The 14,093-nt window shown below is 57.0% G+C and overlaps 1 protein-coding gene across 2 annotated transcripts in view; it reads right to left on the bottom strand.

Annotated features, from left to right (window-relative positions):
- Positions 1 to 14,093, bottom strand: part of PDE2A (phosphodiesterase 2A) — a 65,051-nt gene that overhangs the window by 12,953 nt on the left and 38,005 nt on the right. For both annotated transcript variants that reach the window (XM_061201299.1, XM_061201301.1), the window contains 7 exons: positions 7,807 to 7,916; positions 6,992 to 7,047; positions 1,644 to 1,703; positions 883 to 1,036; positions 677 to 729; positions 405 to 479; positions 261 to 302 (listed from right to left, as the gene is read on the bottom strand). In XM_061201299.1, coding sequence (XP_061057282.1) covers positions 261 to 302; positions 405 to 479; positions 677 to 729; positions 883 to 1,036; positions 1,644 to 1,703; positions 6,992 to 7,047; positions 7,807 to 7,916 — 550 coding nt within the window. The remainder of the gene's footprint in view (positions 1 to 260; positions 303 to 404; positions 480 to 676; positions 730 to 882; positions 1,037 to 1,643; positions 1,704 to 6,991; positions 7,048 to 7,806; positions 7,917 to 14,093) is intronic.

Below are 14,093 nucleotides of genomic sequence, written 5' to 3'. Positions count from 1 at the left end.
CAAATCCAGAAATACTCCAACAGAAGTGAACTGGTCCCAGGTGAGCCTGTCTGTAGATTGTGAGAGATTTCTCCTAATGGCTCCTGATCATGAGAGGCTGTGATGTCTCACAACATTTCTAAGTAGACCCCAAGATCCAGATAATTCCATCAGATTCCAAGAGATTCTAGCAGATCGCAATCTCTCTGGGCAGATCCTAGGAGAGCCTAGATGACTTTAACTGCTTCTGCAGACTCCCACACAGGGGGTGCAGGACTCACCGGAAAGCTGATTTCTTCCTCCAGCACTTTATCTCCAATCACCTGATGGGCAGAGCGATGTGGACTGGTTAAAGGATGGACAAGGTTTTTCCTCTCAGAGACCCCAGTCCCTCACCCTGCTCCACAGTGGACCTGGGCCCTCACCTTACAGGAAAGCTGGAGATTGTCCTCAGATACCAGCAGGAGGCAGCAGCGGGAAGCCTGGGTCTCCTGCTGCAGCTGAGAGGGAGGGACACAGCGAGAGGCTGACCATGGATCTGGGAGCAAACCCACTCCCCACCCTCTAGCCTTTTTGAGGTTCCTCGGGTAGGTAGGGAAGAGAAGAGGGGCAGGACACGGGAATCTGAACTGAGATGGACGGCTCACAGGGACCTCGGTCCCGGGAGGAGCACAGTAGGAGGGGCACAGGGACTCACGTATTGGAGGAGTTTGAGCTGCAAGGAAGAGGCATCCAGGTCGTAGAGTTCCCCTGCAATGGCGGGGCGCGGGTCAGAGAGAGGGCCCACAGAATCCCCCAAGGGTGTGCGCCACCCTCAGGCCCCGCCCACCCATGGGCCCCTCCCTTCCAGGTTCGACCCCGCCCCTCCCCGCCCCCAGGGACCTGCCCCAGCCGGGTCCTCACCGCAAAGCTGCAGGATCTTTCGGTCTTGGTCTGTGTACGGAACCCCACCCTTCTGGTCTCCCGCCGCCCCCTCTGGAGTATTCTGGACCGCTTCCGGGGCCGCGCTGGGCCCGCGCTGCTGCAGGGCCTGGACCCTCTTCAGGGCCACCAGGGTCTGGGACGGGCGGAGCGGTCAGCAAGCCACACGTCCCACCTTTATCGCCCTTTCCTCGAGCCCTTCCCTCTGCCGGCGGTGCCCATCGCCCCCACCCCCCACCCGCGTCCCAAACAACTCATCCCTCAGCGCTCCACCCTCCTGTGGACTCCCACTGCCCCCGGAGCGCCCCTCGGTCCATGATCAGATAAGTGCAGGGTTTGTCTCCACGCCTAGCCCCCAGACTCTTACAAGGCAGAACAGGGTCAGATTTCTCTGTCTCTAGCACCCACGGGGAGTCGTAAGTTCTTGTTAAAGTCACAAAATCATAAAATCTACAGGAAGAGCCTCAATATCATTATGTAGATAGTCCTTCCTAAGTATTAACAAAATATTTGACTCCCCTTATTTCACCAGTACCCTCAGTAGGTCAGTGCTATCCTTATCCTCATTCTCAGATGTGAAACTGAGGCTCAGAGAGGTTAAGTGACTTGCTCCAGGTCACACAGCCCAAAGGTAGTGGACTGGAACCCAGGTCTGTCCATCTCCCAGGCCAGATCATCTTCCCATCAGTTGTGATGAGGGTCTTCAGCAGCCCTCATCCTACCCTGGCCCTACCCCCACTCACATGCTTCTCCACGGCTTGCAGGCTCCACTCCTCACTGTCACTCAGCTGACCACAGTGCACCTGGAGGGGAGTGACAAGGGGACCAGCTGTGACCTACCTCCCCTAGCCTCTTGTCTCCACCAGAGTGCCCTCCCCATGCCCGGCACACACCTGTCCCCACCAACACATACACACTCCAGTCTGTGGGCCTCGATGATAAGCCCATCCTCTGACCAAGCAGATGGCTTCAGGAAAATCCCCTCTTCCAGGAAGCCTTCGAGGGCTAATCCAAAGAAGTGGAACTTTTCTGATCTCTGCCTTTTCAGCTACTGTTCCATCTACAGCACAATCCAGGTGTATAGTGAGGGAAATGGGGTGACCTTGGACCCCTCTCCATCTCTCAGTCTGTGGAGCCCGTCAGGCCCTGATTATGGAATCAGTGGTATTAGCCTCAGCCTCCCAGCTCCATCCTTTCTGAGTGGGGATTTGAGCTGCCCCTAAGTCTGGGGTAGGGGAAGAGGTCCACCATTTATGATGCATCTGCTGTGCCTAAAGAACTTGGGAGGATGAATGAAGGAATGAATGAATGGAGTGATAAGGTGCTTTGCCTTGCATGTGATTCTCACCAACAAGTAAGGCAAGCTTCCACCTTGCAGATGAACCAAGGCCCAGAAAGTTTGAGTGACTTGCCCAAGGTCACAGAGCAGAAAGTGGCAGAGTTGGGACAGCACCACCCACTCCCTCCCCTTCTCTGCCCACACCTTCCCTTCTCCAGATCCATTCTCACCATCACACCCATCATCCTGTCCCTCTCCAACTTCCCTGTGTCAGTCACCTGGAATCCCCTCAGCCCATCTTTCATGCTCTGTGAAGTCCCTTCTCCCAGCCCTGCTTGGGTGCTTGGTAAGGAAAATGAAGGGGGGAGCACTGCAGGCCCTGCCAGCAAGCCTCCCCACCTGCGTCACCAGCTTCCTGGACACCTACTCAGAGCTGCTCACCACCTGCAGGGCTCACCACAGTGCTTGCACTGGGGTCCCCTCCTTCATCCTCCCTCCCCACTCAGCAGCCCCTGCCCGCCTCTGCTCTAAGTCCCCTGCCAGGAGCAGATGGAGAGGAGGAGACCAGCAGGTGCTCAGCAAGCTCACAGTCTGGCTGGGGTGGGATGGAGTGGTGGATGTGATGAAGGGGGTGCAGAACTTCATACCTGAGGAAGAAGGAGAGGGCAGATTGAGTGGGTGGGAACTTATAGGCTGTGGGAGCTCAGAGGGGGAGGGCACCTGGGGGCCTTCCAGAACTGGGAAGACAAGCAGAGCCCGGAGGGGACATTGCAGGCGGGAGGCTGTCCTGGCAGTGCTGGGTAGTAGGTGGTATGGGGAGATGAGGACCCGGGCAGTGGTGCGGTCCATGGTACCACAGGGCGGGTGCAAGTCTAAGGAATTGGACTTTAGCTTGATTGTACTGGGGATCCACAGCAGACTTTAGCATCTGCGGACCATGGTCTACAAGGTAGGGGGAGTTGGGGGGAGCAAGACTGGAGGCAGGAAGACCTGGAAGAGGGCTGGGCCGCCAAGGGTGATTTGAAGGTTAAGCTCTGGATGAAGCTCCATCTATGACTCCTATAAGACAGGTTGTTGAAAGGCGCTGGGAGCATGGTTCATTTGCATATGGTTTACAGAAACATGTGGGCATTTTACTGTTAGTAGATGGGGGAGGACATCCTTCTTGTTCTTTCCACCTGGACTCATCTCTCAGGAAAAGGGAAAGTTGGGACCTCTCTAGGGCTGTGGGGTTCCTGGGCTGGCGAAATAGCCTGGTCCCAGTACAGAGCTGGGAGACTGAATGAGAGCCTCAGAGGGCTGGAGGGAAGGAAGGAATCATGGAGTCCTCCTCCACCCACTGGACCTACCCCTCCCTGCACACACTCCTGGGCTGCCTCAGCCCATCCCTACCCAGCATGTGCACAAACACACTACACACTTCATGGAGACCTTTAGCGCCCCCCAACACACACACACACACACACACACACACACACACACTCATACATTCACTGTCCCATAGAGATACTCAGGCATGTGCGCACCTGCACACACATAGACACACACACAGTGCAGTCACAGACTCGAAGACATCCACACACCCACACTCACAGTGACTACCATCCACACGTGCACATCCATACCCGTACACAGGATACTTGAGTTCACATACCCGAGAGCCATGCACACGCTTCTGCCTGCACCCCCAACCGATATGCAAACACAATCACCAGCACACACACAGCTCCCTTCTCACCAACAGAACATACTCTTGCACCTACTCTTGCTAACCAGGGGGCGGGTCTGGGAGCACTCAAGAGTGGGCACTGGGGCTGCAGAGAAGGTTGAAAGCCCAGCACAGCTCCCACCCCCTCACCCTCACCAAGTTCACCGTGGCTAATGGACACCACACCCCCATGTAAGGATCTGGTGTGCTGGCACAGCTCGGGGGAAGAGTGGGCGCAAATCACACATCAAATGCCGGAGACCGAGGGCTGCCCGCTCCTCAGAGGGACTTATTATCCCATAATTGAAGAACAGAGCCAAAGACTCTTTCCACATGAAGAATCTGCAATTAAGGCACCTCGACCTGTGAGCTGCAGAGTCCCAGAGCTCAGCCAGGCAGCCCTGCACAGGACGGCATATTCCTCAGAGAGCCCTCCGCTGACCCCATCTCTATCAGGCCCCAACAGTCCTTGCAGGGCCCCCTGGTTTCCTTGCTAGCACTTGCCGTCATTTGCAATTCTCTCTTTATTTTGCTCACTTGTTTAATGTCCAGCAAGCCCACCGCTCCAGACTGTTTGGTCTGTGAAAGCAGGGCCTGTCTGGTCTGTCTCGGTCATTGCTGCTGTGTTTGAAGCACCAGTGCACAGTGCCTGGCGGTGCTCAAGAAATATGCTTTCAATTGATGGCTGGGTGAGTGGATGGACGGAGGGATGATGAATACAAGAGCAGAGACCCAGAGAGGGGAATGGGGCTTGTTGAGGAAGGAGCTGGTGAGTCAGCCCTCCCAAGAGATCTGTCCTGCGGCACCCCCTTTCCCCTCTAGACCCTCAGTCCTCAGGATCTGGCAACAGCTGGGAGGTCTGGGGCTGCCTATGCTGCCTCTCAGAGGATGTGAGATCCTGTGGCCCCAGGAGCATGGGGGTGGAGCAGCAGGACGGGATCCATCAGATGTGTATGCACTGGGGAGGGGGTGTCCCGCAGAAGAACATTTCTACTTGAGTAGGAAGGCTCAGGCTTGGAGGAGAGGCAGATGGCAAACAATCCAAATACCTTTCAAGAGCCCTTCACTGCCCAGGGTATTTGAGAAGGTGAGGGGACAGTAATCGGGAACTTCTCTTGGCAGCCAAAGCCACAGGTAGCATCTTGCTCACCAGCATGCACCCCCCTTCTCAGCCTTGCCGGGATCACACTCTTCCCCCAGCACTCCACCACCTTGCCTCTGCTCATGCTGGGCCCTCTGCTGAGAATATCCGTCTCCTTCTTCTCTGCCTGTTCACCCCCTACCTGTGTCCCAAAGTCCCACTCAAATGCTGTCTGCACTGTGAGGCACCCCCTGGTGCTCCAGCCTCTGCCACTAGAGCTCCTGCTGGCAGCATTCTTTCATTTGGCCAGTGGTGGTCTGAAGGTGACCCTGCCTTCCCCCAGACTGAGCTTCTAGAAGGCAGAAATGGGTCCGACTCCTCTCTCTGCCCCAGCACCTGTCCTGGGACAGGGCCCAGAGCAGAGTTTTGCTAAGGTGGGGTAAGTTCAACTGATCTGACCCATCCGCTTCCCAACACACACACGCCTTTCCAACCCCCAGGAGAAGGCTGAAGCCTGGACTCCCGGCCAGACCTGAGCCACGGTGAACAACGGTCACAACAACCATCCTCCTGCCCACAAGACAACCCTCCAAGCATCTTCCCATTGCAGGAGCTGCTTCCTTACTGACCCAGCCCTCGCAGCCCCAGCACAGGAAGTCCTTCTAGGAACCTGGCACCCCCAGACCCCTTTCCGTCAACAGAGGTGGGCGACCAAGTCACTGCCTCCCACGTGCACCTCTGCACAGTGCTCCTAGTCCTGGTCCTCCTCCAAGCCACCAGCTCTGGTACAGATTGGGACCAAAGGAGGGAGCGAAGCTGCGCTGAGAACGCGGTGCCAACAGCAGATCCGTTCCCTTCGGGAAACAGAAGCTGGGGGTGGGGGAGCAGCTTTCGGGAGAAACCAAGGGGGCCGCATCCCCCTCAATCAGGCAGATGGGGAGCCGAGGAGACCAAGCCAAGTAAGTATCCCTTCCTTCCTCTCCTCTCCCCGCGGCCGCCCCCCACGCCCACCGCCCTCCCCCGCCAGCAGCTGGGGAAAGGTCAGGCGCCTCGGAAACCTTTAATTCCGTTTTAATGAGGTCGGGAGGAGTCCCCCAGCCGCGGGCGCACCGAGACCGGCTCATTTATCTGTCCGCGCCCCTGCTTGGGGTGGCGGCCGCCTCCGCGGAAGTCGATCCCCAGTGAGGGCGATTTGGGGGCGCTAACCCTCCGGTTCTTAGGACTGGACAAAGATTTTGAGCGCCCACTTCCACACGGGAGGAGAGACTGGAAGAACCTCAGAACCCGGACTCCGCAAAGCTCCGCCAACCCCACGGGGGAGCCCAAAGCGGGGAGCTCCGCGAGGGAGCAGCAGGGGGGCGCCCTGGCCCGGACTGCCCGCCCAACTCTCCCCGCTTAGGGTTCCCCGCTTCTAGCTGAGGCCCCTGCCCCTCCGTCACCCGCCCCAGGAAGCCCGCCACGTTGCCTGGCGTCTGTCCCAGCCTCGGACATAGGTCTGGCTGGGGCTGGATGCCTTCCCAGGAGCCCTGCCCCGTGGGCCTCCTCTCCTCAAGCCGCCTACCTCCAGCCACCCCAATCTCTGACTGCCTTTCCCACACTGTCTCTGTCGGTGTCATATCTGCCCATCCCTCCTCAGCGCCTCTCAGTCCTTTCCCACCTCGCTGCATTCGTGCCCTCTTGGGACACTGCCCCCAACCCATCCTGGAGGATGCCAAAGAGGAAGTAGGGTCAGGGCCGTGTCAGGGGCTCCGTGGTGGTAAGAGTTCAGATGGGGCTTGTACATCCTTCCGCAAGTTGCTGACGGGGCCTGCGGCTTCATTCTGCCCATTCAAGGTGGGGCAGAGGGCTCCTCCCAGGCTCCTCCCAGACCCCCATTTTCCCCAGCTCCAGCCCAGCATGCTACTCTCAACACACACACACACACACACACACACACACACCCCAGTGGGGCTCCATCCAGTGCTCTCTCCCTTGCTCCCTCCCCTGCTCTCCTCCCCCCCATCCTACCCACAACTGCTCTTACCAAGATGACTGCTGCCACAGCCCCGGCCTCCTTGTCCACCAGCGGTATGACCAGCACTGAGGGGGAGAGGGCAATGAGGTGGTCCTGCGGGGCCAGTGAGGCTCAGAGATACTGAGCCAGGACCCAGGGAGGGAGACAAAGACACAGACAGACAGAGGCCAGGACAGAGACACAGAGAGACCCAGAGACCCGGAGAGACAGAGAGATGGGTCTTGAGGCAGTGAAAACAATGACCACAGCAACGACCCCTGCATAGAAGGAAACCCCCTCACTTGACAACTTTCTCGTGATCCTCCCAGCAACCCTGGGATGGAGGGAGGCAGGTAAGGCTGAGCACCCCTATTTTACAGATTGGGAAACTGAGGTCCAGAAAGGGGAAGTGACTTGCCCAAGATCACACAGCAAGTCAGGTCTCCTGACTCCCAGTCTTGTGCACTTTCCACATCGAGACAGAGGACAGAGACCTAGAGAGACTGAGACATGAGGCAGAGAGACATGGCGGACAGGGGGCATGGAGAGGAAGAGAAAGAAAAACAGACAGTGACAGAGAGAGCATGACTACAGCCCGTCTAACAACCAGCACAAGCAACACCCCGTCAAGGTAGGTTCTGTTGTTCCCATTTTACAGATCAGGAAATTGAGGCTCAGAGAGGTTAGTAGCGCAACAGAGAGAGAATTAGATGGCAGGTTTGCTAGAGACACAGAGCAAGAGAAAGAAGGAGACGGAGAGATGCAGACAGGGATAGAAGACAGATATGCTCTGGGGAGCAGGGGCCACAGTCCCTCCCTGCCCCTGCCCAGCTCCCAGCTCTTACCTTGGGTGTCAGGAGCCAGTGGAGCCACCAGCCTGGCCAAGGGCTTCCCAGGCATGTCCGAGGGGCCCAGTCCATTGCAGCCCAGCCGCTTCCGGGAGATCACAGCCTCTCTGAAAAGAGGATATGATTCTACCTCTCAGTCCCTGGATCAAAGAGGAACAGGCCCCAGCCTGGGGACACACAGTGGGCTGAACCCTGCACATCTGAGAGGATCTGGACAAGTTGACCCACTGCAGGGTGGATATGAGGAGGGCAAAAATAAGAGTCTCGGACCCTGACTCTCCCCTCCCCATGTAGAGGAGCAGGCAGCTACAGTCTGGCCTCTGGTGCTTCCTGCTGGTAGATATGGCAAAGGCACCTTCAGGATCCCTCACAAATCCCCCAGAGCAAGTAAAGCCAAGGCTCAGAGCTAGGCTGTCTGGGTTAAATTCTGCCACAGCTACTACTTGATCTTGGGCAAGTGACCTAACCTCTCTGAGCCTCCCAGGGAGAACTAGGGTGAAGGGAGTAGAATCCTAAACATCAGCATCCTCAGAAAATCATTTTGGAGCAACTTTTGGTGGTAAGCACAGGAAGGGGACTTCAGGAGTTTATTGGGCAATGCACGTCCAAGCAACTGACATAGATGAACTCAGAATTCGCAGTGATCCTATGGATTAAATATTACCATCATTTCCATTTTTCAGGTGGAGAAACTAGGGTGCTGAGTGGTTAAGTAACCTGTCCAAGGTCCCACAGCTAGTAAGTGGTAGAGCCAGGGTTTGAACCCAGGCATTTGGCACCAGAGCCCATACTCCTAACCAGTACACTTGAGTCTTCCTAAAGACCTGAGGGGGTTGAGCCTCCAACAGGGACTGGCGTGAATGTCGAGGAGGCAAAGGGCATAGGTGTGATGGGGGGGCGGGGGGAGGTAGGAACTGAGACAGGGGAGGCTGCAGTAGGAAGAAGAATGAGTTTCTCTCTGCCCTCACCACACATCCCACCCCCACTCCCACCCCATCCCCGCCTCTGGCTCTTCCTGCTTAATTAAGCGCCTGATTTTTCACCAAATGTCACTCCCTAATGATTAATTGTCCTGGGTTCTTCATCCCTCATGCTGCCTCCACTTAATTGTGTTTGTAGGAACTGCCTGGCCTGGAGAGAAGAGAAGCTTGGGGGCCTAGGACTCTGGTGTGTGCATGTGGGGTCACTCAGGGGAGCCCAGCAAAGGTCAGGTGAGGAAAAGAGAGGGGGCAGCCTGTAAGTCACCAGATCAGGAGGTCACAGCAGCTAGAGAAATCGAGGACCAAAGAGGTTGAATGCCTCAGTCAAGGTCACGCAACATTCTGAACCCAGCCGGTTCACTCCTGGCTCCTTGGTTCAGAATCTACAATAACCAGTGGTGTCTCCCACCTTCCAGCCCTCACACCTAAACCTTTAGGCTTCTGGAGGGCTGGGCTCCAGTTCTGAGCTGTCCAACTGTGCCAATCACCCTAGAAAGGAATAGGGAGCCAGGGTGGCAGGAGGCAATGGCAGCCACGTTTCCTGGTGACTAAGTTGATAAAGGCTGGGGCTTCGTGGAGGCAGGGGGCTGGCCTTATTGACCTTCAGCCAAACCCCTTCTAGTGGACCCCACCCAGTCACTTGGCCTTGGACAATCTGGTTATGGGGCAGCCACAAGGTGGCGCTGGTCCCTGCGCTGCTGGTCAGTAAGCGCCGCAGCTTCATCTCACTAACCCTTGACTCCTCTCTTCCCACCCCCAGACTGTGGGCTGCCTTGGCCTCTCCCCTCCGCCTCCCGGGACCCTGATGAAGGAATTGCCCTCAGCCTTTCTTCTCTTCTGCACAGAACTCCTCTGTGCTCATGGCCTCATGACTCTTCAGCTCCCCCGTCTCTTAAGCTCCAGACCCCAGATACCCAAAGGCCTCCTGGAGGCCTGCCCTGGGTGTCCCTGAAGTTGCCAGAGGCCCCAAGTCCCGACTGGAACTTATCGTCTCCACCACTTCCCCCGAAGTAGCACAACCATCCACCGGGTCCCCTGCGGCTTGTCCACAAACTGTCCTAGCTGCCTCCCTCTTCTCACCTCCCCCATCCAATGGGTGAGTCACCTCCCATGCATCTCTCATAACTGTCCCCTGCTCTCCATTCCCAAGCCACTGCCCAGCTCAAACAGAGATACCTCTCCCCTGAACCTGCAGCAGCCTCTCCCCTCGCCTCCTGCCTCCTGTCGGGTCCCTGAAGTCCATCCCCCCAACCAGAGCCAGGGCAAGTGTTCTCAACTAAAACACTTATGGGAACATTCTACTTAAAGTCATTCCACAGAGTGGTTATTTATTCCAGAGTCCTTCTGGGTCAGGTTCCTTACTGAGGACTAAGATAAGAAGAGGAGTCGTGGTGTCGTGCGGGGAATGATGTACAGACCCACACTTGAGTGCAGGGACAAGGGCTCTGAGAAAGGAAGGAAGAGTGGGCCCCAGCCTACCCAGGTGCAGGACAGAAGTGGGGTCAGAGAAGGCTTCCTGGAGGAGGAGATGCCTGAGTTGAGTCCTAGAGGACAAGCAGAGCAGACAGGAAAGGATGTGCAGGCAGAGGGAACTGCATGGGCAAAGGCTCAGAGGAAAGAAAGAATGTGTGTCTGCTGGATGGTCCAACAGCAAGGAGGCTGGTGTGGCCAGACAACAGGGAGCAAGGCTGGAGAGAGCCAGGGCCCTGAGGAGCTGGGCTTGATCCTGAGGACAGTGGGAGCCCTGAGAGGGACTTGAGCAGGAAAAGGTGAAGGTCAGGTTCAATTTCAGGCTGATCGTGCTGGCTGCTGAGTAAAACTCTCACTGGAGAGGGAGAATCTGAGAGACAGAAACCGGGTCTCAGTGAGGGCCCCGTAGTCTCAGCGGTCCCTGGACAGCAGAGGAGAGGCTGGGCTGGGGCAGGTCAACCTTGACTGGGTCCAGATCTTCCACCAAGCACTGGGGCCTCCAAGGATCCTCCATCCTCAGGAGTCTCCACACCTTGGCACCAGGCCATGCTCACCTCAACCCACCCCTATATGAGCCCTTTTCCTCTGCCTCACCCTTCCCAGAACTGCCGTCCCCCTGGAGGTTTCAAAGATATCGGAAGGGGGAGGGGACTCCGAGGCTGTGTCTCCCCCACCCAATTGGGGCTGGGGGCTTCATCTACTGCTCACATCCCCTATGACTTCTCCTCAACTCAGAGCCCCTGCTCTGCCTCCTCTCCCCTCCTGATGGCCCCCTCCCCTGCCAGGCTGATGTTGCGGGGTGAACCTTGATGCTGGGGTCGGCCCAGCCAAAGCCCAGGACCCGCTCTCCAGATTGAAGGCTAGTGACTCAGCCCTGGGTGCCTGGGTGGTCGTGGGCTGCCCCAGTGAAGATAAAGACAGATGGGCACAAAGTGGGGAGAGGAACAGGCGTGGATTTTATGACAGTTCCGTCCCTTTAACAACTATTTGCTTAGTGGAGAGTACAGTCAATGGCCTGGAAAGAGTGCCAGGCCCTCTTCCACTCCTCTGAACCCCTTCTTAGGTGAGGCCCCCTCCCCTTGACTGAGCCGCCTCCCTCTCCGGGGGCCTCAACCTCACTCTCACCCTTTCATCTCTCTGGGAGACGAATATGATTCAGGCCAGGACCCCGGACCCTCCTCTCTCTCTCCCTCTCCCTCTCCCAGAATGTGAGACTCCAGAGATGGGAAAAGACTGTTCTCTGTGTCCCTTGAGACAAATCAGAGGGACAGACAGATTCTGCAGTGATTGGGGACCAGGTCAGCTCTGAGGAAGAAATTTCTCGAGGTTGGGCCCTGGGCCCCCCAAATGGTAGCAGAAGGAGACAAACAGCTGGGGCCGGTGTGGGCAGTATCTCCGTTGCAGCCTGAAAGGCCCAGATTTCACTGCACTCAGCAGCAAATAATCAGAGGCTTTAAGATGGCAGGAGACACAATGAGAAGAGGAAGGCGGCAGGGCTGGGGACTGAAATAGGCTGGGAGATTGGGGCAGCAAGAAGAGTGAGGCGAAGGCTTCCAGGAAGCCTCTCACCCAGGCAGCCCTCCAGGATTCTCTCCCTCCAGCCCTGAAGCCCCCTTGCAGCCCTCAGGGTTCATAGTGGGACCATCCCTCAGACATCACAGTGTCCCATCTTATCACCACACAGAAGCATAGACTGAGGCCCAGAGAGAGTGCATGAGATTGTGATTGCAGCCATGTTGTCCCAGCTCCCAGCCCAGGGTTCTTCTCGTGGACAGACCCATCCCTGAGGGAGGCTACCAAGACCCAGACACCTTTTCTGAAAACTGGATCCTCCTTAGTGCCGGGGATCTACAGAGCAGGGCTCCTAGCGGCCCTCTGGCTGGGCCGTGGCAGAGAAGGGAAATGGGCTGGTAGAGATGGAGAAGGTACAGGGAAGGACTTTGCAGGGGAGGAAAGAGCACGAGCCAAGCACAAGGAGGCAGGGAATCTAAAACACACTGGGGGGTGAAATGGCATCCGTGAGCCCACGGAGGGGTACAGGGCAGTGGCAGGAGAGGCTGGGTAGCTGATGGGGCCTCCTCACTCCCCCTTGGCCCATCTCCACCCTGCCTCCCTTATCTGTCTTTATGATCCACCTCCACTTCACACCTGCTGCTGTTTGCCAGCCCTGCCGGCCCTCCAGGGCTTCCTGGAGGAGTGCCCCCTCCACTGGGCATGGCCAGAGCTCAGGCACCACCTCAGCCTGGGGCTGGTGCCTGGTCTCCTGATGGGGCCAGACCCACAGAGGTCACCTTTGGAAGGACCCTGGTAGGGAAGTAATTTTCTCAAGGTCACCCAATGAGTAAATGTGTTGGGACTTGGGGGTGGAGGGCAGTCAGCAATCATTAAGCTCCTACTGTGTGCTGGCATGGGGCTAAGCCCTGGGCAGCTATGATCTCATTAAGCTAATAGACAGGGCCCACTGTTGGCTCCATTCCATAGATAAGAGAACAGGTTTGGAAGGGGATACAGTGGGGCAGGGATGGGGCCGGGCTAGAATCCAGGCCTGTCTGACTGCCATTCAAGTGCTCTTGCCTCTTTCACAAACCTGTCTCAGCCTGAGCCGAGGAGGTGGGCTCTCCACCAGACACATGGTGGGTGTGTGGGTGGGCAGAGCACAGATTTCAGAAGAGAGGACTGGCCTGAACCTTCACCCCCAATGCTTGCTGGTGGGACGCCCCACTGCCTTACCCCTCTTGCCCCCTCACCCACCTCACCTCCTCGGCCTCCTGGGATTTCTGAGTCCCATCTCCCAGCAGGCCTCCCCATTTCCACTCAACTCTGGGCTAATTGCATTGGAACATTCACTTTTAATTGCTTTTTTTGTGTGTGTGTACCTTTTCCAAAGGCTTTACTGAATCCGAGGTGGCTGGGGGCGGGGATACTGAAAGGGCTGCTGATGCAGAGGATCTGAGCCCCCTCAAAGATGCCTGGATCGCAGGCGCCCTCCCCCACCTCCATCCCATCCCCAGCTCACAGTAGAAAGCCTACGGGGAGCATCACAGGCTCAGGAGCAGAGCAAACCCTGAAGGATGCTCACCTCTTGCCTTCTGAGCCCACGATCCTGCATCCCTCTCCCAAAAGAGCCTTCCCAGGCTGCTTTGAGGAAACTTCCTGGATCGGGCAAACTCATATTAAGCAAAGTTCTTGAGGATTTGGGGCTAATTAGGGAAGGCTCAGAAGGGACATTATAGCATTTTTTTCCCTTAAGATTCCAAAGACCTCCCAGCCCTATCCTGCTGTCTTATAGATGGGACACTAGAGGCCAGAGAGGGGCATGGCTGGTTTGGTTCACACTGTCCTCGAGGGGAGGAGTTGTCAGGAGATGCTGAAGGGGACAGTGTCACCCACCACCCACCCCATGAGGGAATCGAATGGGAGAACAGGAGGTGGGAAGGCTCAGAGCTATTGGAGGGGAGCCAGCCCCTTCCATGGGGAAGCGCCAGAGGAGAGAATAGCATCAAGGAATCCAGGGTTCCGAGTGCCAGGGGGGCCTCAGGACCACCAGCATCCCCAGCATCAGGACCTCTGGCATTCTTTCCACGGCCTCTGTGAAAGGTGAGTATCTTGCCAGCCTCAGCTACTACCTGAAAAAGACACATCCCTGACTGCTTGGCCTGTTGGAGTGGAGTGTTGCCTTCTGGTAACACCCCCGCTGGTGTCCACTCAGCCCTCAGCTCCTGACCCTGTGCTCTCTGGGCCCACAGTGGCCCTGCGGTGCTTAGAAGGCAGGGCCCACGTCCTCCATGGCCTGCCCTCCTCTGAACCAGCACCCCTGCCCGTCAACACTTTCTC

This window comes from Eubalaena glacialis, chromosome 10 (assembly GCF_028564815.1).
Source record: "Eubalaena glacialis isolate mEubGla1 chromosome 10, mEubGla1.1.hap2.+ XY, whole genome shotgun sequence".
Lineage (NCBI taxonomy): Eukaryota > Metazoa > Chordata > Mammalia > Artiodactyla > Balaenidae > Eubalaena > Eubalaena glacialis.
The sequence above is the reverse complement of the archived record's forward strand: the minus strand, read 5'-3'. Positions and strand labels throughout refer to the sequence as shown.